The sequence below is a fragment of the Mastigoproctus giganteus genome, chromosome 8, assembly GCF_048544385.1.
Source record: "Mastigoproctus giganteus isolate SK-2022 chromosome 8, ASM4854438v1, whole genome shotgun sequence".
NCBI classification, from domain to species: Eukaryota; Metazoa; Arthropoda; class Arachnida; order Uropygi; family Thelyphonidae; genus Mastigoproctus; species Mastigoproctus giganteus.
The window spans coordinates 88,738,400-88,762,365 of NC_143582.1; the positions used below are offsets into that span (position 1 = coordinate 88,738,400).

General features: G+C 37.4%; 1 protein-coding gene across 1 annotated transcript in view; it reads right to left on the reverse strand.

The window, feature by feature from the left end:
- Positions 1-23,966, reverse strand: part of LOC150081704 (voltage-dependent anion-selective channel-like) — a 180,556-nt gene that overhangs the window by 150,522 nt on the left and 6,068 nt on the right. The window contains exon 2 of the mRNA XM_090379569.1: positions 947-1,019. Within this exon, the coding sequence (XP_090235695.1) occupies positions 947-1,010 (64 nt within the window). The 5' untranslated portion in view covers positions 1,011-1,019. The remainder of the gene's footprint in view (positions 1-946; positions 1,020-23,966) is intronic.

Genomic DNA, 23,966 nt, shown 5'->3' on the forward strand with positions numbered 1-23,966 from the left:
CAGTCCGAAAAAGTCCACACGATGTGCGTCTCAGGAACTATCCATACCGAGAATGCCCTTGCAACATTTAATGTGTAAACTGAAATTGAAGTCGTACCATCCAAGACTCTTACATGGCCTTTTGGAGGACGATTCACATCATCCGTTGCAATTCTGTGAGATAATGTGTAACCAAATTTCTGACCAACCAGACCTTGATAAGATCATCTGGTCAGATGAAGCCTGTTTCAAGTTGTCAGGACACATGAACAGGCATAACTCTGTGTACTGGGCAGATGAAAATCCTCATGTGACTATAACAACTGAACTGAACCAGCCAGGCATCACTGTATGGGGTGGACTGTCCAGCGATGGTATCATGGGTCTGGTTTTTTTCAATAAAACTGTGGATGGTAACAATTACCTAAACATGTTGCGCAATGTGGTGGTGCCACAACTCGCAACCAGGGCTGACTTCGCCGAACTGTTCTTTCAACAAGATGGGGCCCTCCTCATTTTGCTTTGATGGTATGGAGCTACCTTGACACAACCTTCCCACAATGTTGGATTGGGCGATGTGGCAGCATTGAATGGCCACCACGTTCACCCGACTTGACACCTATGGACTTCTTTTTTTGGGGCGTAATTGAAGGAGTTCATCTTTCAAGCATTTATCGACATTGGTGCTAACCAGAATTTGTGTTACTGTGTGTCACAGTGTTGAGTACAGGTTCCAGGAATGTTGCAACGTTGATGGAGGACATTTTGAGCACCTAAGAGATTAAACATGACCTGTTCAGTACTGTATACCTACTTTTGCCACCCTGTATATATGAATATATGAGAGAGAGAGAGAGAGAGAGAGAGAGAGAGAGAGAGAGAGAGAGAGAGAGAGAGAGAATATTCTCTTTCCTGTATCTCACTTTCATTTTATATTTTTGCAAAAACATATTTAATGCCTACTTACAATAGTTTTTATTAAATATGTCTCGTGCTTGTTTACCAAGGTCTGCAAAACATGGTGGAGCCATAATAAGAATCTGAAATGAAAAATTTTTTGATGAAAAATTTAATATGTTTACAACTTCTAATAACTAATGCAGTACAGAAATCACTGGATTATGCTGACTGAATAAAAGGTTTAATTTACTAGATTTAATTTACAAAAAACAAACTAATGAAAATTTCTTATCTGCATTAGAAATAGAAAGGGCTTAATTTGCAATCTAACTAATAATGAACTCTCTATTTAATCAATAATAAAATATTGCAAGAGTGGGTTATTTGAGCTTTTAACATTAACAAAGTTAACAACACTTACACATCCAGTTTTCCAACTGTTTCCTTTTCATCTTTCCAAATTTACTATGAAGAAACTCTGCTTCCTTCCTATTATTATGTTATCACAGATTACAAAAGCAACTAAGTAATGAAGCAACTCTTCATGAAGAATAAATATAACATTTCTAAACTTCCTTTAGCCAGATAAATTTCACATTGCAATTGCTCAACTGTAATACAGAAATTCCAAATAAAACTGTGAAATACAGCCCCTGTGTATATGTATTTAATTAACACCAACAATAACAATGTAAAGTACTTTATTAAGAAATTGAGTTCTTGCTATTTATAAAACTTGCTCACAAAGTTTTATGAAAAACAGTAAGTACACAGTATATTAGTAATTTTAAGTCATAAAATACTTTAATATTAAAGTATTTTGTGTTAATATTAAAGTACTTTAAGTTCTCACAAAGTTTATAAATGTTTTTGTTCAAACCCTTAATTGAATATGAAACTTGCAAATCTACTTACTGAACCAAGTCCAACAAGCAAATTTGCAAGATACAGTTGTTTCAATACATAACGAATTTATTTTTGTGTCATCATATATAATAATTACAAAGTTAAGTTTGCATATGGCATTGCATATCTCCCTCTCTCTCATCCTTTATATTTGTTCAATTCAGTTAATGTTAATTGGATATTTGTGTCTCAAGGTTTTTTTTTCCCCCCCTTATTTCTCATCATCTATAATGCATTCTTGCCATGGATTCCATTTCATTTCTGAAAATTCAAATTTTGGATCAATCCCTTCATTTCCTGCCTCTCAGCTCCACTTATTAAAACAGGCATTAAAATATAAATATGTTTTATAAATAGCTAATTTTGCCTTTTTGATAATACCTCTTTTGTTCCACATGAATCTATTTAAATGACTTTTGACATATTCTGATTCATTTAGTCTATTGTTTATTTTCATGTCTAGCCTTCCATATTTAAAGACTTTCCTGTATACAAAAAATTACTAACTTGTTCCAATTTTTGGGTATTTATGGATAAACTGTGGGTAAAATCTACACTAAATTTTCTATGTCTTTCCCAACTTTCATAACTTTTTGTGTAACTAAATTTTCATGGCAAATTCCTCTATCTAATTTATAGTCTTGAAGCTCTTGCAAGCAACTATTTAACAGACAATATCATTCACATCTAAATTTTGAAAATTCCTGCACTAAATTATGTCAAATTATAAAGAAAAGTGATGAGATGCATGTGTACCAAAAGAGATTTATCATTTTTTCCCCCTTTAAAAGATTATCCTTCACAGAACTGTAAATTAAAGTGGACAAAAGGGATACTTGCCTTGACTATCAAAACCGGGGTGTAGTACTAAAAATAATACATATGTTACTATAAAAGCCTGAAATCCAATAAACCTTAGGATTTACTAACCTGCTTTGGTAAAATCCCAAAATTTTTCCTTGGTAAAAAAAAAAATGTCCTTATTCAAAAATTAAAAAAAGTGAATGAACCAAGAATTTATCATTGCTTCCCTTCACATTTACGCACCATCTCATTATCACTTTTCTGATTTTTAAACATGGGCACTGGGAGTGTATATTCCCTATCCCAAAAGATCGTTGGTAATAGTACAGAAAGGGAAGCAATGATAATTTCCTAATAAATAAATAATTTACATAAATAATTAAATAATTTACATAAATAATTAAATAATTTACATAAATAATTAAATAATTTACATAAATAATTAAATAATTTACATTCATAAATAATGAATAATATTCATAAATATATATAGAATCACATATATAAAATCACATATAATTTTAAAAGATTACAAAAGATCACAATCTAATTTGATGCAGAAATACAAGACAAAACGAAATTAATGTACAAAGTGGTATTCATCAAATCAACAGTATTTTTCAGCAGGAAAAAATGTACTTGAATATTTTTCATTATTGAGGTGTATCTTGGTTTCATATTTTGGAACACAGATACCCGAAGATCTGGTTCCAAGTAAAGTTTATTTCTAAACATGGTTTTAATAATAGTCATTGCAGAGAAAGTCACCTCATATAGGTACGTTGATCCAAATGGAAGGATTGCATCGCTCACCCTGCTTACCAAATCACCTCATGGATTATCCGCGCACCCCCATGGATCATCTCGTGCACCCCGCTTTGGAGACCACTGACCTAGATAACTCTGGAGGGATAGCAGATATATCCCTACATGCCCTTGCTTAAAAATCAGAAAAGTGAATGAAGCACTGATATTGAACATTCTTTGATATTTAAGTCTTGAAACTGCAGACTTTTACCAAAACAAATTGTAAAAGTAAAAATAATTTTTCATTATTTTTCCATCATTTTCAAGATGAAAAAAAATCTAAAATATGGGTTCTTGCTACTATAATTACAATGATTTTTTTAAGTGAAGGTATCCGGTGTTGTGAAGTGAGTAGTTTGAATAAATTTAAGGAAGGATTAGCTAAATTATTAGAGAAGATGAACAGGTGATGTGGGAGGTTCTTTTTTTTTTTTTTTTTTTTGGAAGTTGCTGCATGAGTTTACTACTTCCTTGAATTATCTTCCACAACTAATGCTAACAATATTTGATCCAGGCACCTGATTTCTCCTCCAGTGCTTTTTCACTTATCATGAATTCATTTAATGCTGAATAATAGTTAAACTATATGAATTCTCTTCACCCCTTGAAAAGTACATTGTGCATGAATACAGATGCAAAGAACTTGTTCAACTCACCAGCCAACTGTTTGATGTTATTTACACTGATTCCACTACTATAGTATCTGATAGCACAGTTTATTTCTTTCTGTTAAGTGATTGCACATGAAAACATTCTGTATTAACTTACATGAACCTCTTTGCCAACACCTTTTCATAATCTGCTCTAGCCTGTCTCAGCCTCTCCCAAGTAATCTGATTACAACCTGCTTTTATGTATTACACAATGAACAGGTTATCTTCATAGCTTCATTAAATATCTGAAGTGACCTTTTTTTTTTTTTACTAATACCACTTTCATCAATTCTTCAGTGGTGCTACATCATTTTAAAAAGATATGAAACGGTATGTAGCATTACATTATCCTTTTAACATGTATATCACAGGAATTTTGGCCGCTCGTAATGTTTCCAACTTCACACTTTTTTTTTTTTTTTTTTTTCTGCCTCTTTCCACTGAAAATTATTTAAGGAGGGGGGAAGACAGAGGGGACACATTTTTTCCCTCTTAAAATTCTAAAAGAAATGCATAAACCACAGCCAACAATTTAGCAATTCAAAATATCCCCTGCAAGCTGTGTCTGGATCCATCACTGTTATTGAGCTACTTTACTCAATAGCAGTGTTACTGGAAAACAATAAGGTAAATTTGGAACAGAAGACACTTCCTTGAAAATACAAACATCAAGGCGCCTCCGTAGCCAAGTGGGCAGGAGCAACAGTGCATAGCACACGCTTCTTGATTAGACCGAGGTGCGAGCCTATGACCACCAAATACGGAGGATGCGGAAAGGTCAGGGAATGACCACCGCATATCCACGGAGCAATATGGCCTTAGTTGCTAATGCTCCTAAAAACCAAATAACAACAACAAACATCAGAACTTTAAGAAAAATGTTGATTTAAGAACAAACTTTTAAGAAATCAATATTTTCAAAAATATAATAAAACATTCATTTTCAACAAAGTAAAACTAACAAAGCCCCTCTAGATATATACAATAATTTAAAACTATTTTTTCCACTTATGTTACATGACGTACTGGAAAGAAGTAAAAAAGATCCATTTGAAATAGCAAAAATTTTTTTTATCACATCCTTCCTAAAATCCATCATTTTAGAAAGGATATGTATCTGTCAGAATAGGTGCAAACAAGAGTAGTGAGGGGAACAAAAGGGGTACTCTTAACAAGAAAGATTTCTGTTCTGTAAATTGCCACATCTGGAGACTACACATCTGCGAGGAAATCTCATTGAATTGTTTAAGGCTTTGAATGGATCAAGTAAAATCAATGCTGATGGCATCCCTCCTCTTGCTCAGACCACATATGAGAAGACAAATTTAAATCAAGGAAGAATAGTTGCAGGACAGATGTGCAGAAACTTGCCTTCAGCCAGCCTAGTAGTTAGTTTTTGGAGCAAACTTCCATCTTAGCATTAGCATGGCATATGATGCAAGAAAGCAAGCTTATATCTTCTTGTGGAAGTGGGTAGTTTGAATAAATTCAAGAGCTAGACAAACTGTTGGAGGAGATGAACAGGTGATGTGGGAAGGTTTTTTTTTTTATTTTTTTTTATTTACTGCTGCTGCATAAGCTTGATTTCTTGCATCATTTTGCCACTACTAAGATAATAAACAATAATTACATTTTTGTCTACAACTTTCTTAAAAGCCATAGTTTTTTTTCTATCTTTGGGAAATCTCACCATAACGTATAACATACTAATTACCATTTCTCATCCAAAATGTATGACACATAAAATACATAAAAACTGCAAAACTATTAAAAATAAGTTCAGTTAAAGGTATAAATTGAACCTTGGCATTTCAGTTGAAAGCCAAACAGTTGACAAAATTGCTGCTCCCATGGAATAAGTTTCAAATAAAGTCCAAGACTAACATACTTCCTTTTAAGAAAATTAGAGCTTTTAACCTTAATAACAGTAATTTCCTTGAATACTTATCATATCATTCTAGTATGGTAAGTATCCAAGGAAATGTCTTGTATGTTCTATACACTGAAAGAACAGAATTCATGGGATATCTGGCTCCTGGGGAACGTGACGCTGTCACCCCCTCTTGCTATTGGACGAACCCACCATTTGGCAGGTATATAAGTACATTGCATCACTGCATTCACGCAGACGGTAATTCAATGTCAATACGGATAAATGTTGTGAGTTAACCAACTTTGAAAGAGGAATGGCAATGTGTACCCAATGCATGAGTCACTATCGCAGAGGTGGTACAGAAATTGCACTATCTGTATTGTATCAAGAGTGTATTAGGAATATGCCATTTCTGGGATAACATCTCATCGTAGACAACACTGTGGGTGGAGAACATGGTGGATGAACTTTGCCGTTGATATCAGTCTCGCATTGTTTCAGCCAACCAGAGAGCGACAGCGGCACAAATCACCACCCACTTCAATAAGGGAAGTGCCAGAAACGTCTCCACCAAGACCATCAGGTGATCATTAGCTGCAATAGGTTATGGGAGCTGCCGACCCACCAGAGTCCCATTGGCAACATCACAACACAGGACTCTACGTCTCAACTGGGCAAAAGAACATCAGCACTGTACCTTGGATGATTGGATACGGGTCTCCAAGTCCGATGAGTCCCGTTTCCAGTTATTTCAAGCAGAAGGGAGGGTGCATGTCTGGTGGAAACTGCACAAAGCTATGCACCTGTCATGTCAACAAAAAACTGTTCACACAGGTGGATGGTTGGTATGGTCTGGGGCATGTTCAACTGACATGTGTTGGAACCACAGTCTAGATGCATCTCTGAACGGTCCAGGTTATGTGTCCATCCTTGCAGACCATCTGCATCTCTGCACCCACTGGGCAATGGACTCTTCCAGCAGGACAATGCACCTCCCCACAGAGCCATGGTGACTAGAACATGGTTTGAAGAGCATTCTGCAGATTTTACCACCATGGAATGACCTCCAAGTTCACCAGACATGCACCCTGTGGAGCATCTTTGCAATGCTGTAGAAATGTCTGCTCGTGTTTTGGACCCTCCACACAGGAATGCGACGGAATTATGGACAGCGGTGCAGCAAACATTGATGGAAATACCTGTGGAACGCTTTCGTGAACTAGAGGACTCAATGCCTCGCCATGTGACTGCCCTTATCCAGGCAAAGGGTGGACCTACCTGCTACTAGGTAGGTATCCCATGATTTCTGCCCACTCAGTGTATAAAAGTCCCAACAGTGTCCAAACAGTTGAAGCTCACCCCCAACCACCAATAATAAGGGGTCATGATTTGCTTGCCCATTTACACAAAGAGCTAATCATCACATTCAACAAGTTTACACATAGCATACTTCTATTCTCAGTTTTATCATTCCACTCTATATCCCAGACTGATATGATGTTAATTTGATGTCCAGTCCATTCCCTATCTATTGAATAAACGCTTCTTGAATCTATAAGCTTTATGAATAGAACATAAGCCCTTTTCTACTGACCACATTCTTATATTGTATTTGTTTGGTACAGGAATTTCAGTGTATGTGCCCGAGTAATTTTTTTTATCAACTACTGTATTTCGTCAGTATATTCTAAAACTGATATAATGACATTATTTTTTACATTGGTTTCAACACACAGTTTATATATGGATTAAGCAATTCACCTATTGCATTCCGTCAGAATAAATAAATAAGGCAGTTGACCAAAACACAAGATAACATTTTCTCAGTTGTGTGTTGGCCACACCTTTTTCCCATTTCTCTTTGAAGAGATTTTAGTATTTTATCAGACTCTTCATAGTTTGGAAATTAATTGGATTCATTCATTGATGTTTTATTGTTTTCTAAGTATCATTTTGTCACTTCAGTGGAAACATGGTTGCCTGCTCACAGAATGGAGTCTAATTTTCAATTCAGTTGGTCAATTGAATAGACAGTAGAGAGGAGAGGAGGTACTTTGAATTTAACTAGGAAGAATATGAGAGTGATGACTGTTTTTAAGAAATAGCTCTTTTTAATTGGTAACGTTTGTGTTTTTTTTCTGTTGCACGAGTGCAATAACTGCTGCTTGTTTTGATGATCTTACAAATTGGTAGTTGTCATTAATTTCATCTTCTGATGTCTTTTTAATGTTGTGGGGATTTTGAATTTTGGATGTAATCCCTCTTCTAAGATTGAGCATTTTGGATTACAATTTTCGGTTATTAACAAGGTAGCAATTTTCCTCCTATGACTTGTAATAAGGTATGGCCAACATATTCAAATTACAGTGATTCTTGTGTGAAGTTAAATGCTGGTTCAATTTGATTAATGGAGAATGATGAATGAAATTTACAAAGTTGATCATTCAATTCCATAAATTTCGGAGGTTGAATTTTTGTTATATTCAATTAGGATATCAGATTCTAGGAAGTCTGTTTGGAAGAAATTCTAGACTTTAAAAAAAAATACATTAATGCAAGGGGTTGTACATTTTACGTTTGATTTTTACACTTGGAATATTTGTTTGACTTTGCTTCTACACAGTGCTTGATATTGGATGATTTATTGGCTTAGATTTATTTCCAAACTGGTTATGTACCAAATGTTCAATATTAGCATTAGCATTAGTAGAGGCATTTGATGCAAGAAAGCAAGCTTATGCAGCATCAGCCAAAAAAAAAAATAAATAAATAAATAAAAAACAACCACTTCCACTTCACCCCTCTGTTCGTTCGAAATACCTGTCCAGCTGAGCCGTAAACTTATTTAGGCTATCAACTTCCACGACAAGGGATTGAAGTCTATTCCACCAACCAACCACCCGCTGGCTAAAGGCAAATTTCCTCACGTCTATCCTACATCTGTCTTTTCTCAAATTGAATTTATGCCCTCTCAGGTGATTATTCTGAGCAAGGGGAAGAATCCCATCAGCATTGAGCATGCTCAAACCATTCAAGGCTTTATACACCTCTATCAGATCACCTCGCTGGTGCCTAGTCCCAGACACTGTAATTTGCAAAACTTAGGTCCTTTCTTTGTAAGAGCACCCCTTTGTTCCATTCACTAATCTTGTTGCCCTTCTCTGTAGTCATTCCAGCATCTCTACATCCTTCTTGAAATGAGGTTTCCAGACCTGTATACAGTACTCTAGGTGTGGTCTGACCATTGCCTTATACAAGGGAATAATCACCTCCTTATCCCTGCTAGAAAAATTCCTATATATCATTAACAATACACCATGAGCTACTCTTGCAGCCTGTCTGCACTGCTCAGAAAACTTCATATCTGCCTGCACAACCATCCCCAGGTCCCTTTCGTTCTCTACCACTGTCAGTGTAGTACCACAGAGTTGATACGTTGCTCTGGGGTTGCTGTTTCCCATATGTAGTACTTTACATTTGTCAATGTTAAACTTCATTTGCCACCTCTCAGCCCATCTGCTCAACCTTTCCAGATCCTGTTGCAGTAGCATAGTGTCAGTAGTGTCCTTGACAACCCTGCCAACCTTCGTATCGTCTGCAAACTTGGACATTAAGCTTGATATACCATCATCAATATCATTTATAAATACAGAAAACAATAATGGACCCAAAACTGAACCCTGAGGGACTCCACTAATAACATTAGTCCACGATGAGTAGTGTCCATTGATTACCACTCTCTGTCTTCTTCCCCTCAACCACCCCTTTATCCATAGCAGCAATTTGCCTCCAATGCCACACTGCTCCAATTTGTGCAGCAGGCTTCCATGTGCAACAGTATCAAAAGCCTTTCTAAGATCCAAGTATATAATATCAAAGTTATTCCCTGCATCCAGTTCTTTTGTGACTACATCATAGTATCCAATCAAATTGGTCAGGCAAGACTTCCCCTTAACAAAACCATGCTGTGTCTGAGCTATAACCGAAGTCTTGTCTAGATGATCCTGCAGTGCTTCTTTAACCAGTGCCTCCATTAATTTTTCAGGAACAGAAGTTAAACTAACAGGTCTATAATTACTTGTGTCGCTCTTTGATCCTCCTTTGTGAATTGGGGTCACATTTGCACATCTCCAGTCCATGGGTACTTCCCCTGAGTCCAAGGAAGCTCTCATAATTATGGCTAAGGGTTTGCTTACTTCCTTTGCTGCCTCCTTTAATATAACTGGATAGATCCCATCCACCCCAGGTGCCTTTCTTGTATTTATCTTCAACAATTTCTCCTCCACTTTACTCTCAGTTATTACAAGATTCTCTAGCTTACTGCCAGAGTTGGATACACCTCTGGCATTCCCCTCGCTGAATAACTCCTCATGTGTGAATGTTGATGCAAAATATTCATTCAGTTTGTTAGCTACCTGGGCAGGATCATGAACAGTTGACCCATCGATATCAAGTGGACCAATCTGATTCATCCCCTTCCTTCTAGAGTTTACATAAGTAAAGAACTCTTTGCTGTTTTTCTTTGCATCCCTTGCCAAAGATTTCTTGTAATCTGCCTTCGCCTGCCTAACCTCCTTTGTAACTTGGTTACAGATCAACTTGTATCTATCATAGGCTTCTGTGTCACGTGGTAATTTGTATGTATCCCATGCATTTTTCTTCTCTGCCATATGTCTCATTAGTTCATCTGACATCCACTCAGGCCTACTATGTAAGCCTAGTAGCTTCCAAGATAAGTTCTTTGAATGCTTCCCATTTTGAATTTGCTGTTGGTAACATCATCAGTTGGTCCCACTGTATAGAATTTAAATACTGTCTCAGTCCATCGTAGTCGCCTTTACGAAAGCAATAACCCTTCCCTTTAACCCTAATGGTAGTTACCTCTTTGAGTAAATCCCACTTCAGCACACTGTGATCACTGCCACCTAGTGGTTCATTTACCTGCAGATGACTTTGCTTCTACACAGTGCTTGATATTGGATGATTTATTGGCTTAGATTTATTTCCAAACTGGTTATACTATAAATATACATACACACTTTTGAAGTGAATATGTCATTGTTTTTATGGAGTTATACTGTTATAAGTGAAAAGGGCCTGACAGATCAGGCACCACCATTATACAGCTTTGACAAATTTTGCAACAACAGCCTTCAAGAGAAGGATGTCACTCCTCCAAGGTCATAAGTGTAGAGAACTGTGGAAGAAAACTAGTGCCAAGACACAGTAATGCAAGAACAGAGTAGGTTACTAGCAAAGGAAGAAAAGAAAAGACAACATGCACAAAAAAGGAAGAAATGAAATCACTGACTGCAAAACTTGCATCTGCACATAAAAGGCAACAAGAAAGTAACCCTAACTGAGGAACAGAGACAAGAATTGAGATTAAATACAAGGGCTTAAACAGATGGAGGAAGAAAGAAACAAACAGGCCAGACATAACATACAGTCCTATGATAAGTAATACAGTATAATGCTGCAGCCACAAAAGATGTCAAACTCATGACAAAAAACAAAGACAACAGGTAAGAAAAGTAAATGAAAAGAAGCAGAAGTGATACATTACTCATCACTGTGAGAAATCACTATTTTAGCACAAAACAAAGACATCACAATCAAGAAAACTAAGTTTAGACAGAAAGCAAGAAACTAAATTTCAAGGGAAGATATAGCACCATCAAAACCAAAGACAAAAGAAGAAACTGTGACCCCAGGAAATTAATAGGAAGCAAGACCATCTGCTGTGCACTTACATCACAGTAAGCGCACAGCAGATGGCCCGCCTTCTTGCGGAAAGACAGGTGCTCAGTGAGTAATCATCTGGTCATCCAGGTGATTTCCTCCCCCCCCACAATGGCTAAAAGTCACTGGGAGGGCAGCCAGTCCACAACAGGACATGACACTACACAGACTACTATTGACACCACATCTGGCTTTGCCTTAAGGATGGACCATAGGAATCATGCTGCATCCTTAAGACAAAGGGAGTCAATGGGGTAACCCTGTGTACACATGCAATTTACATGTCCTCAGTTTAGTCTAAAAATATCATCGGTGTACTTCTGAGGAAAGGAAACCAATTTTATTTGAAGAAGAAAAAAAACAGAAAATACAACAGCTGTAGCATGAGAAGGTGTGATACAACTGTACTTTTACAGCCAGCAATCTGTTCTACCCAGCTAAACATTCCTCCACCTCCCCCAAATTAAAGAACACATACGACCATTTCAAAAGTATACTGGTGACATTTTTAGACTAAATAGACCAACTTTAGCACTAAACTCAAAAAATTTAGCCCAAATATGAAAAAAATATACAGAAAACCTAGAGCCGCAATCTAAAAATAAGTGAGATAGACCCCAGTGCCTTTAAACTGAAACACCTCATATACAGACTGAAACAAGTATATAAACAAAATTATTTTTTACATTTTTACTCTGAAACAACCACACAGTCAGAGGAGTATCCAAGACAGATAGCTTGATAGATATGAGGGAGAGTAGTCTCACACCACAGTCACTCAAAGCATATGTATTTATGTGCCCTGGAACCTGACCACTTGGCTATAAAGAGATACTGATTACACAAATTATGAGCATATGCCAATTAAGTAGATTTTGAAAATTACAACCAACGCAATGGTCAATAATATGATAGAATTTCACTTTTAATCATTAACCTTTTCGATGGTACAAATGCAGAACTACATTTTCCATTTATAGGCTCTGGGGAGCATATATAATCAAACTTGATTAAAACAACATTGAAAAAAAAAAAAATTATAACCAACTATAACATCACAAACAAGTCGGTTAGGAAAAATCTCCATATAAATTGTACTATTTTACGTTGGTTACAGCATCATTTCAAAATTGCAGACCCTGGCTGTAACGTTAACTGCCCAGCAATATGTATTCGTTATACAAGTTGATTCACTTTTCTGATCACCTTTCACATCTTACATAGTGGTGTGTATTACAGTAAAATGGTATTTTATCATTATTATTATTATTATTATGTATTACAGTAAAATGGTATTTTATCATTATTATTATTATGTATTACAATAAAATGGTATTTTATCATTATTATTATTATGTATTACAATAAAATGGTATTTTATCATTATTATTATTATGTATTACAGTAAAATGCTATTTTATCATTATTATGTATTACAGTAAAATGGTATTTTATCATTATTATTATTAGTGGTGGTAGTGGTGGTAAATGAGGCAAGAAAGCAAGTTTATATTATATAGAATCAGCCAAAAAAAAAAAAATAATAATAATAATAAATAAATAAATAAATAAACCCCTCCTATTTCACCTATTTATTCCCTCCAACAGCTTGCCTAGTTCTTCCTTGAATTTATTTAAAATATCAACTTCCACAACAAAAGATGTAAGTTTGTTCTAACAATCAACCACCTATGGACTAAAGGCAAACTTCTGCATCCTGCAACCATCTTTCCTCAATTTGAATTTATGCCTCCTTATCCCTGCTGGCAAAGATTCTGTATATCATTCACTGTCCCTGTGGGCTGTCCTGACAGCATGTCTGCACTGCTCAGACAATTTCATATCTGACTGCAAAATTACCCCCAGGTCTTTTTCTTTTTCCACTACCCTGAGTGTGCACCACACAGTTGATAAGTTACTCTGGAATTACTGCCACCCATATGCAGTACTGTGCACTTGTCAATGTTAAATTTCAACTACCATTTTTCAGCACATCAACCTAATTTTTCTAGATCTTCTTGCATTAGTATACCACCGTTAACCACTCTACCAACCTTTGTATCACTGCAAACTTAGACATTAAAGCCTGATATGCCTTCATCACAATAACATTAATAAATAGCAAATAAATAGTAAATAAATAATAAACAATATTAGCCAGATGCAGGGATACTTTTGATAAACCAGCTAAAAAATAAACGCAAATAAAAAAAAATAATAAAATAAATGTGCAATAAGAATTATAATTTTTGATGAAATTATTTCTGCTTTCTTTTAAAAATTTACATTGATATTTAATTACAGTGCACAGTCAACTGTGAAGGAAGCAGTTACAAGTACACATTACATGTATTTTCTTGCATAGAAGGTCATGAAACCAAAACCTACAGATGAAGATGTAACTGTTCTTACTGATGTTACTGTTTACACAGGAGGCTTTATCACATAACCAATCCATCCCTTGTGGCCCATTTAGTAATATACTGCAAACTGGTTTCTCTCTAAACAATGTCTTATTATGGCTTCCATAAAGAGGCTCTGCTACACTGAGGCATATTTGCTATAAGAAATTGATCGTTTGAAAGTTTACTTTAAGGGTAAATTTTCAGATATTCAGTTTCAACTACATGCATAATTAACCAGAGGGTAACCTCTGGTCAAGAATTATTTTCATTTTGATTTCCAGTTCATTGGCACCATTCTGTTGCAAAGATTAATAAGTGGTTTTCACAGCATACAGTTTGGTACTTTTACAATGCACAGTAAGTAAAAGGTTAAGTGCTGAGGATAAAATGAAACTTATCAGAGCAGAGGTTCCCAAAATGTAAGCAGTAGGCTACTGCTTACATTTGGGGCACACTTGTTTTCATGAAGCACTTTTTTAATTAAACATGTCATCCCACTAATCCAGGTACAAAGTGTTTTTGTATTTATTTCTATTATTTACATTTTTGAGATTAAATGTATTGAAGAATATATTAATTTATAAAAAATACGTATATTCATAGCTAAATTATGTCAATTCTGTTTATTTGCTCTTGTTCTGGAACTTGAGAGGCACGTGAAATTTATGAAAACTTTTAAGGCTAAGGTATAAAAGTTTGGGAACCTCTGTATTGGTGAAATAGAAGTGATGCTGCTCAAGAATTTAACTTATTGAACAACAGTGCACCGAATTTAGAATTCAAAACAAAAAAATGAGTCATTTTAAAAGAAATGTATCAAAATGAAATGCATACATAAGCTAATACATTAAAGTCAAACATTTTGCCATATCATTTGGAACTGAAAACTTTGTGTGTTCCACTGGTTGTTGGATAGATCAATAGTTTTGATCTATCCAACAACTCTTTGTTGTTTTTCTTTGCATCCTTTGCCAAAGATAGATAGTTTTTCACATGGAATAGTATCAGAAGCTTTTGATACTATTGAAACAGTATTAAATATTTTCTGAAATTGAACTACATGATGTCAAATTTATTTTTTTTTTTTGCATCCAGTTCCTTTGTTATAGCATCCAATCAGATTGGTACAACAAGAATTCCCCTCAACAAATCCATGCTGTGATGCCATATAACTGCATTCCTGTCTGAATGGTCCTGCATTACTTCTTTAGCCAGTGACTCCATAATTTTCTTTGAAAAATAAGAAAAGCTTACAGGTCTGTAATTACTCTTATCACCCATCTGATAAGATGGACTGGAGATCCAGTTGTACATCTCCATATGGACCACCCCTGAATGGAAATAATGCAAGGAGATAATGCAAAAATTTACTGTTTTCGTGGATGAATTTCAGTGCTTAAGGCAAAGAGTTGATATCCTTGAAGGAATTAAAACAGGACCCATCAAGTGCTTAGATGCCCAACTCAATGCCAGTGCATACATTTGTTAATCAAGCAGCACAGCAGAATCTTCAAGGGTAGAGAGCACTGGTCTTATAGACAGTAACTATTCTTGATGATTCTATTGTCGGGGAAATATGCCTTAGAAAGAGAATAGGTGGAATAACAACAGAGAACATTAACTTTTGCCAGAGGCAAAAGTTAATGACACTGTACAATAGTTATCATCTAGGGCACAAAAGGTTGTATAACATTAGTATACATTAGTAATGCCGTATATTACTGTTAGTAATAATAATACTAAGCATAGGTTTGTTATTCGTTTTTAGGAGCATTAGCAACTAAGGCCATATTGCTCCGGGGATATGTGGTGGTCATTCCCTGACCTTTCTGCATCCTCCATATTTGGTGGTCACGGGCTCGAACCCCGGTCTAATCAAGAAGCATGTGCTATGCACTGCTGCTCCTGTCCACCTTGCTACGGAGGCGCCCTAAGCAAAGGTGATCTAAGGACTTAATTAGCAGGTATAAGGCAGTGCTAAGAAAAAGGCATGATTTAAGGTTAAATGTGAAGGTGTCTGGAATTTTTCCAAACACAATAGGAGGAAGACATGATGAGAGCCTTGTCAATCAATTTGACCCCAGAGAGGTTGTGCAAAACTCACGAAGAAGAATTTTTCTCAACATAGATCTGTTTTTTATTAAATGGAGGGACTGTTTTTTTCAGAAATGGCATACACTTAAATAAAAGGGATTTTTTTTTTTTGTTTTTTTTGTTAGTTATTGGCACATCAGCTTCTGTGGCCATAATGCACCTCCCAAAGTTTTTGCATTTTGTACTCTGATCCAAGCCCGAGGCGGGAATCGAACCCGCGACCTCTGGGTTGCCAGGCAGGCACTTTACCCACCTAGCTAGCCCAGTCGGTTAAAAGGAATGTAAGAATATCTGTTTACGCTATCAAAGCAGTTAGGGGTATGTGTCAGGGACTGCCTCAATATCATTTGCTGATACTACCAAGGTAGTCTGCATATCCCCTTCCCCACAAACTAGCAGGAGATATGCAAAAATTCAGTGTTTTCATGGATGAATTTCAGTGCTTAAGGCAAAGAGTTGATGTCCTTAAAGGAATTAAAATGGAACCCATCAGGTGTTCAGCTACCTGGCTCAATGCTAGGGCTTTTTTTTTTTTTTATGTAAACCTCAAACATGAGAGGTATTAGAACCTATAGTACTTAGTACCATGCTTGGGTTGGAGGTTGAGAAGACGATGTTTTGTTTGTTTGTTTTTTATTGGCACATTAGCTACTAAGGCTATAATGTGCTTGAAAAGATGAAAGAAGATATTTGTTGACATTGAACTTGTGTAGACTGTAATTTTCAGGAAATACGTATGAAGGAAGGTTGTTCCAGAAAACGGCAGTTGAATGAACAAACGAAGAAGATGAAAAGTTGGTTCTGTGAGTTTGAAGTTGGACAGCAAATGGATGTTGGCTGGTGGCAGCACGTGTTCGGACTGTTTTGAAAGAGAGAGCGGGAATTATAGAAGCCAATTCAGAAGAACGGTGCCCATGGAAGTATCTGTAGAAGAAGCATGCAGCAGAAACAGTACGTCTATGAGACAGCGAGTGAAGAGACTCTGTTAGAGATGAATCATTAATTAACCTAACTGCCCTCTTCTGAATGGAATCAAGAAGCCTGAGAGAGGTTTTGGGGGCACCACCCTAGATGTGGGAACAATATTCCATGACAGGGCAGATTTGCAATTTATACAGAGTGAGCAGCTGTTTGCAAGAAAAGTAAAGGCGAGAGCGAAACAGAAAACCACGTTTTTTAGAAGCAGAGGAAGCAATATTTCTAATGTGCGTGTGCCAAGAGAGATTAGAAGCCAGGGTAATCCCCAAAAGAGATATATCATTTTGCCTAGAAATCGGAGTGTCACCAAAGATAAGCATAGGAGCAGAAAAATCCTTTTTGCGAGATTTTAGAAGGGTTGAAATCAACTAGGTTGTCTTTGCCCCACTGGTGAATTACCTGAAGATCGGCATTTAAGGAATTGGTAGCAGATTTTCGAGAGGTTGAAGCTGATTGAGCAGGGCAAGGTTCCTCAAAATGGAAAATGGAATGCAATGTGCTATCATCAGCAAAACTATGGATAGAATTTCCAGTCAATGGAAGAAGGTCATTAATATACAAGAGGAAAAGAGTGGGGGAAAGAACTGAACCTTGGGGGACACCAGCATTAATGGAGAAGTTAGAAGACACAGAGCCATCAACCATCACCCTCAGTGAGCGATCAGAGAGAAAACTGGATAACCAATTACTAAAAACAGTTGGCAAACCATAAGATGGAAGCTTGTTTAGAAGACCTTTATGCCAAACATGATCGAAAGCCTTTGAGATGTCAAGAGCAACTACTTGTGTTTCACCGAACCTTTCCATTGAATTAGTCCATAAATGGGTAACGTAAGCCAGAATATCACCAGTGGATCGACACTGACTGAATCCATACTGGTGATCGTTGATCAGACGGAAGGTTTCTAGGTAGTTTAAGAGTTGGCGGTTAATTGATTTCTTCATTACTTTAGAAATGAGTAGAAGTAATTGCAATGGGACGATAATTGGATGGGAGGGATTTGTCACCCTTTTTAGGAACTGGCTGGATATGAGGAAATTTCCAAGCAGAAGGAACAACACCTTTGGAATAAGAAAGTGAAAAAAGGCGGCAAAGAATAGGAGTAAGTACAGAAGCACAGGTTTTGAGAACAAGTGGAGAAATACCATCGGGACCTGGAGCTTTCTTAGCATCAAGATTCGTCAAAATCCTTCTGACATCCTTTTGACGGAAAAAACCACAGGAGGCATTGAATGGAGTGTGTTGGAAATGGTGGGAGGTGTTTTACCAAGATCATTACTACAGGAGGTGGAAGAAAAATAGGATGCTAGCAAGTCAGCTTTATCCTTCGCTGAAGTGACAACAGAACCATCTGGTTTGGACAGAGGTGGGAGAAGAGATGGGCAAAAGTTGCGGCCGGCCAATAGCTTTGGAAAGAGACCAGAATGCTCGGCTACCATTAGGGCAAGACGCAAGTTTTCTACTCTTAGCCTGTTCAAACTCTAGTTTGGACTGATTAATAACTGCTTTACAATTGTTGCGAGCTTTGGTGTAGGCAGAAAATGAAATTGAAGAATCAGAAACAAGCTAATTACGATATCCAACATTCTTCTCTTGAACAGCCTTAGCACATTTATTGGAAAACCAAGGTTTAGATAAACGATGAGATTTTAAAGTGGAGTGTGGGATAAAGGATTCCGTTCCTGCAAGAATAATTTCACTGACACGATCTGAGCAAACGTTGACATCAGAAGTCTTGAAACAGTAATCCGACCAAGGAAAAGAAGAAAAGAAGTCTCGCAAGTCATCCCATTTTGCATTCTTGTAATGCCAAACAACACGAGGTTGGGAATAGCCATGAGATAAAGGTTTCATTGGAGAAGAGACAATCACCAAGTTGTGATCTGAAGTGCCTAAAGGACATCTCACTTCGACCGTGTACTTAGAAGGGTTGTTTGTGAGAAAAAGATCAAGCGTGTTGGCTGTATGATTAGGATTGTCCGGTATTCTTGTAGGCAAATAAACAATCTGTGCAAGGTCATTAGTAATTGCAAAATCCTCAGCATCTCGACCAGCTGGGTCGGTGTGCCTAGAAAACGGAAGCCAGCTGGAGTTGTGAACGTTAAAATCAACAAGGAAAATTACCTCACTGTTAGGAAAGTTGGACTGGAGAAAGTTAAGTTGCAAAGAGAGGAAGTCAAAGAGCTCCAAATAATTAGTGGAGTTCGGAGAATGGTACAGACAACAGATGAATTTGACACAATGAGTTAGAGAGATTTTAAGCCAGAGAAGATCGAAAAGAGGAGATTCCAAATTAATAAGTCTCTAACAGGAAATATCGGAACGGACATATGCACAAGTACCACCATTGAGGCGAAAGGAATCACACAGCGAATAATTGGGCAACTGAGATTAGCAGTAGTTTAATCAACCGATAACTGCGATTCTGTCAAGAAAAGTACATGGGGTTTGGCAGACTGCAAGTGGAAATAGACATTGTTGAGATTAGAATTGAGACCACGTATATTTGTGAAATGAATTAGGAAGTGCTTGGGAGGTTTAGATATTTTCGCAGATAAGCTTGCTCTATTGGTTTGACAATTCATGGTGTATTCAATAGTAAGAAAAAGTGGGTGGGACATGCTGTACAAAGTAATGAAATTTTTGGATATGGCGTACACGTGGTAACAATATGCCCAGATCCTTGTCAAAGCATAGCCTCGACAATGCTCCCCACATACACACTACTCGGATTCCCTCCGGTCACTATCTGGCAGAGTAGAGGTAGCAAGATTATACACTAGCTGATCCGGAAGCCTCCTAGAGAGTTTTTTTTTTTTTTTTTTATTTGGTAGTTGTTGGCACATCGGCTTCTGTGGCCATATTGCACCTCCCAAGGTTTTTGCAGTACTTTGATCCAAGCCCGAGGCGGGAATCGAACCCGCGACCTTTGGGTTGCCGGGCAGGTACTTTACCCACTCGGCTAGCCCGGTCGGCTTCCTAGAGAGTTACCAATAGGTTCGGCCAGGTGTACTAACTAGTGGCCGGCCTGCAAACACCGTTTTAGAGCTGTACCCTCGAAATGTAAGGAATATTGGATCTCGCCACGATGTTCATCATAACCTCATAAGTCATCAATCATACTGCATGATGGAAGAGATAGCGAAGGGTTGACCGGAACTTAGCTCTAGAGACTAAACATGGGTTCCCCCACTTCAAGCCTCCAATAAGCAAAGTGGTATTGCACCGGTTGATGAGAGTTATCTACCACCTAGTACTGCCTGGTAACAGAGGGGCGGCATTCCTCCATGTGGTGTGGGCACCACACCTCGACCCCTGCTTACGTTGGTTCACACCTGGGTGGTCACCCACCATGTACTTGTGCATGGAGGTTATACCCAGGATTACTAACAGTCCCACCATCGTGAAGGTGTAAGCAGAGGGTTTGGCTGTCACAGACTGTCCGGACTTCGCCGAAATTGGGTCCACTTGACTTGAGTGTCACCCGAATATCAGTTCCATCAGCGTTTTAGACTCCCAGGTAGCAAGTACAGCTTCTCTAGCATATCTGAGAGAATGTCTGTGACAACCTCAAGGCCTACACTTGTGCATCAATGAACAAATGCCAGAGGCAAATGTTAATGACTCTGTACAATAGTCATCATCTAGGGCAGCAGTTCCCAACCTTTTTTGACTTGCAAACCCCTTTCAACATAATATTTTTATCGTGAACCACTAAGCCTATATTCTCTGAAGTCATAATAGTTCTGAATTTTTAATATAAAATATTTAAGTACTACATTGTTATAAGCAATATTGATACTTATGCTATATTGCACGCATAAATAAAAATTATAAATAAAAATAACTGAATAATAAACTGTCACTATTTGAATACAATTAATTGCACCTCATAGGCTACTAGTGTAAAGAATGGTGTTATTTTTTCATCTGACAGAGTCCATTACATTTGGGAATGATTGTAGACAACTGAACTCTCATGTCAGGTTCACGACATCCAGTCTGGAACGATATTTAGAATTTGTTTAAAAAAATAAGTAAAATTCAAGCCATTACAGGAATTATCCATGGATCCCCTGGGAACCACTGATCTAGGGCACAAAAGGTTGTATAACATTAGTATACATTAATAATATACATTACTGTTACTAATAATGTATATTACTAATAGTAATATAGTATAATATAATACATGTATAGTATATTACTAATAGTAATATTAATAATAGTAATAGCAGTGTGGAAAACAAGGTAACACAAACCATATCTTTGCTTGCCTTTATGGGATAAGCAAATATATGGCTATGTTAGGATTACTATGAGCAAAAACAAGTATGTATACTGTACATGGCTTTACACTAATACTAGGAGTATAGTAAATACTATACTCCTACAATAAATAGTACAATATTTACTATATGTATTAGTGCACAAGGTGTACAATATTTCTTATGCTTCTACTATTAGTGTAGAAGTATGCATATTAAGAGCACAGTTAGTAAATTTCATCAATTTGGTGTACTGGTTATGTCATCAAATGCACACATCGGAAACACATCAGTATCACTCAGACATGCAGGGGGGACATATGAATATGGTGAGTACATATATAGAAAGGATAAAAGGGGAGGGGGAGTTTATGATCTTAACAGAGAAGCACAGATTCCAAGACAGTTGTTGTTGTTATTTGGTTTTTAGGAGCATTAGCAACTAAGGCCATATTGCTACGGGAATATGAGGTGGTCATTCCCTGACCTTTACGCATCCTCTGTATTTGGTGGTGCCGGGCTTGAACCCCGATCTAATCAAGAAGCATGTGCTACGCACTGCTGCTCCTTCCCACCAGGCTATGGAGGCACCTGTTTTTCTTTGCATCCTTTGCCAAAGATTTCTCGTAATCTGCATAACCTCCTTTGTAACTTGGTTACAGACCAGCTTATATCTATCATAGGCTTCTGTGTCACATGTTAATTTATATGTATCCGATGCATTTTTCTTCTCTGTCACATGTCTAATTAGTTCATCTGACATCCATTTAGGCCTAAATCTTGAACAATATTTCTCTGTTGGTATGAAAAGCCCAGTAGCTTCCAAGATTAATTCTATAAATGCTTCCCATTTTGAATTTGCTGTTGGTAACATCATCAGTTGGTTCTGCCGTATAGAATTTAAATACTGTCTCAGACCACCGTAGACACCTTTACGAAAACAAAAACCCTTCCCTTTACCCTTGACGGTAGTGGGATTTACCTCTTTGAGTAAATCCCACTTCAGCACACTGTGATCACTGCCACCTAGTGGTTCCTTTATCTGCAGATTCTCGATGCAGAAAGAATCACTACTGATAATCAGATCAAGAGTATTACTCCCTCTAGTTGCCTCCCAAACATGCTGCTGTAGAAAACAATCATCCAATAAATCCACAAAAGCCTTGCTAGTGTGTGAGTGACCAACCCACAAATTCCAGTCAATACCCAGGAAATTAAAATCCCCCATTATAAGACACACTAATTTACTGGCTCACTATTTCTCTGCACAATTGCTCATTATACTCAAAAGATTCATTAGGCCTATAACACACACCTACTCTCATTTTTCCTTTCCCAGTTCTTATGTCACACCAAACAGACTCAACATTGCATTGCCCACCCACATCAACTGGATGCACTTCCTTAGATTTTATGTGTTTCTTAACTAACAGCATAACCCCTCCTCCCTTCCTGTCCTGTCTATCCTTTCTGTACACATTGTACTCCCCAAATTCCAGTTCCGCATCCCTTATCTCTGTGTGACACCATGTCTCTGATATCCAAACAATATTGCCTTTGATCTCTTGACTAGCACTTCAAGCTCATTGAATTTATTAACTATACTCCAAGCATTGGTGTGCATGCAAGTATACATGCACCTGTTTCTACTCTTAGTTACCCTAACACAGCCCATGTATTTACTTGTTCCACTATGACTCCCAGCAGTCCTAGAAATTCCCACTGCCTTGCTCTCCAGGCTGCTGCTCAATTGCATTTCAATAGAAGTAGTGCAAGAATCACTTTTACCTCTGCCAGCAGCTACTGTTAATCTATTAGTCCATGTATCCCCCCAAACTAGCAGTTTTCCAACCCACCAACTCTGCCTCGATAGCATCAGCAAATATTCTTGCACCCTTTCCATTTAAATGTATCCCATCCCTCTAGAAGCAGTCTCTTCTGTTAACAAGCACAGACCAGGCTGAGAAAAATTCTACCCCTTGAGCCTTGCACAATTTCTCCAAGGCCGAATTGATCAACAAGGCTCTCATTGTATACTCCCTCCTATCGTGTCTGGGCAGAATTACAGACACTTTCAAATTCAACCCTAACTCACGACTTTTTTTCAGCATTGTCTTGTACTTGTTAAGTAATTCTGCTAGTCTCCTACTCTTAATATCATTAGTGCCAACGTGTACAACAATATCACCCTTTGTGCCCTTAAAGAATGATATCTGCCCTACGTCATCAACCTTTGCCCCTGGCAGACATACCCTGGTCCTGTTACATCTATCCTTTTTGTACAATATGTTCCCCGTTTCCCTGACAATAGAGTCACCTACAACAACTAGTTTCTTTGGGACCAGCTGATTCTGCCTTGGGGATTTCCACTGTGTTGCGTGATGTTCAAGTGCAAGCTCTGGCATTGATGTGGGCAGCTGAGAACTTGATGGGCCCTTCAATTTAAATCCTTCGAGGGCATCCATCCTGTCCTTCAAGTAAGCCCATAACAATGCCGAGTTGGTGTCTGATTTCCTAGCACTCCTTACATCGTGTGCACACACACACACACACAAA